General features: G+C 26.4%; 1 protein-coding gene across 1 annotated transcript; it reads right to left on the bottom strand.

Annotated features, from left to right (window-relative positions):
• Positions 1-55: 55 nt before the first annotated feature.
• Positions 56-1,222, bottom strand: LOC106792956 (zinc finger protein 236-like). Its single transcript, XM_014759485.1, has 5 exons — positions 1,163-1,222; positions 910-1,053; positions 683-800; positions 382-524; positions 56-286 (listed from the first exon to the last, which is right to left on the bottom strand). Exons 1-5 carry the CDS (start codon positions 1,205-1,207, stop codon positions 65-67), a joined length of 672 nt encoding a protein of 223 aa, XP_014614971.1. The 5' UTR covers positions 1,208-1,222; the 3' UTR covers positions 56-64.
• Between the last annotated feature and the right edge of the window lie 6 nt (positions 1,223-1,228).

The raw sequence follows: 1,228 nt of genomic DNA, 5'->3' as shown, positions 1-1,228 counted from the left end.
AAAAAAAAAAAAATGAAAATTAAAATATATTATTAAAATTTGCACACATCGACAAGATTATACATTATATAATACCATTAGTGGGATCTTTTTCTTTACTAGGCAATCCACTATTATTTAATGCTTCCTGTAAAATATCACTTCTATTTTCAGTCGTAGCTACAGATTGAGTAGAATTTTCTACATTAGTAATGCCAGATTCCAAGGATGCTAGTTGTGATATGACACTATCAACTGTAGCTCGCATATCAGCCTCCGTAGAACTTTCGCATTTTGATGTTGTCTCCTAAAGAAAATATTAAACATTTTCCATTTGATTCAAAAAATAATATATATATATATATCAAATATTTTAATTAATTATAATTTTTTTTTAACTACTTCTGTCACATTCGAATGCATTCTTTTCATATGACCATTAAGACTGCCAAGTTTTTTAAAAATACAAGGACAATAAGTACATCCATATATAGATTCTCCTTCAGTAGCACTGTGTACCCTTAAAATATGGGCATTTAGGTTTCCTGAAAATATATTTATAAAATAAATTAGATATACATTTTAGAATAAATAAAAAAAAAAAAAATTATTAAAACAGCACGCGATAAAAAATATATCTTTTAATATTTCAAATTACTTATTAGATTAAATTAATACATACATTACGTTAATTATAATCTACCTTTTTGACTAAATCTTGCATTGCAAAGAGTACATGTATGAGGTCTGATACCATCATGTTGCCACATATGAATTCGTAAAGAACCTTTTTGAGTAAATGCTCTACTACAGATGTTACACTGTAAATATAAAAAAAAAAAAAACATAATGTTAATAAATATTTGTGCATCGTTTGGTTAACAATAAGAAAAAGAAAAATTCTCCGAACAGAGAAAAAAGTGTGCTTACTTTAAAAGGCTTCTCTCCCGTATGAACTCTAATATGACGCATTAGTTGACTAGGTTTTTGAAACGATTTCAAGCATATCGTACACTTATACATAATCTTATGTTTCGTTCCTTTTTTCGTCTGTTTGACGATCTTCGTCCGTAGCTGTACGCAAAAATCATACAAAATAAGATAACATTATGATTCTATTATATATATATAAAAATCATTCTTATATAAATAAAAAAAAAAAAAAAAAAAAAGAAAAACTTACCTTGTAATGTTCACGAATATGAAGTCTATATAAAGCTGACTGCATGAATTGCTTATTGCAAATCTT

This window comes from Polistes canadensis, unplaced genomic scaffold, assembly GCF_001313835.1.
Source record: "Polistes canadensis isolate GaletaPanama2010 unplaced genomic scaffold, ASM131383v1 scaffold_3187, whole genome shotgun sequence".
In the NCBI taxonomy this organism is placed as follows: domain Eukaryota; kingdom Metazoa; phylum Arthropoda; class Insecta; order Hymenoptera; family Vespidae; genus Polistes; species Polistes canadensis.
This window is presented reverse-complemented; position numbering and strand designations above follow the sequence as displayed.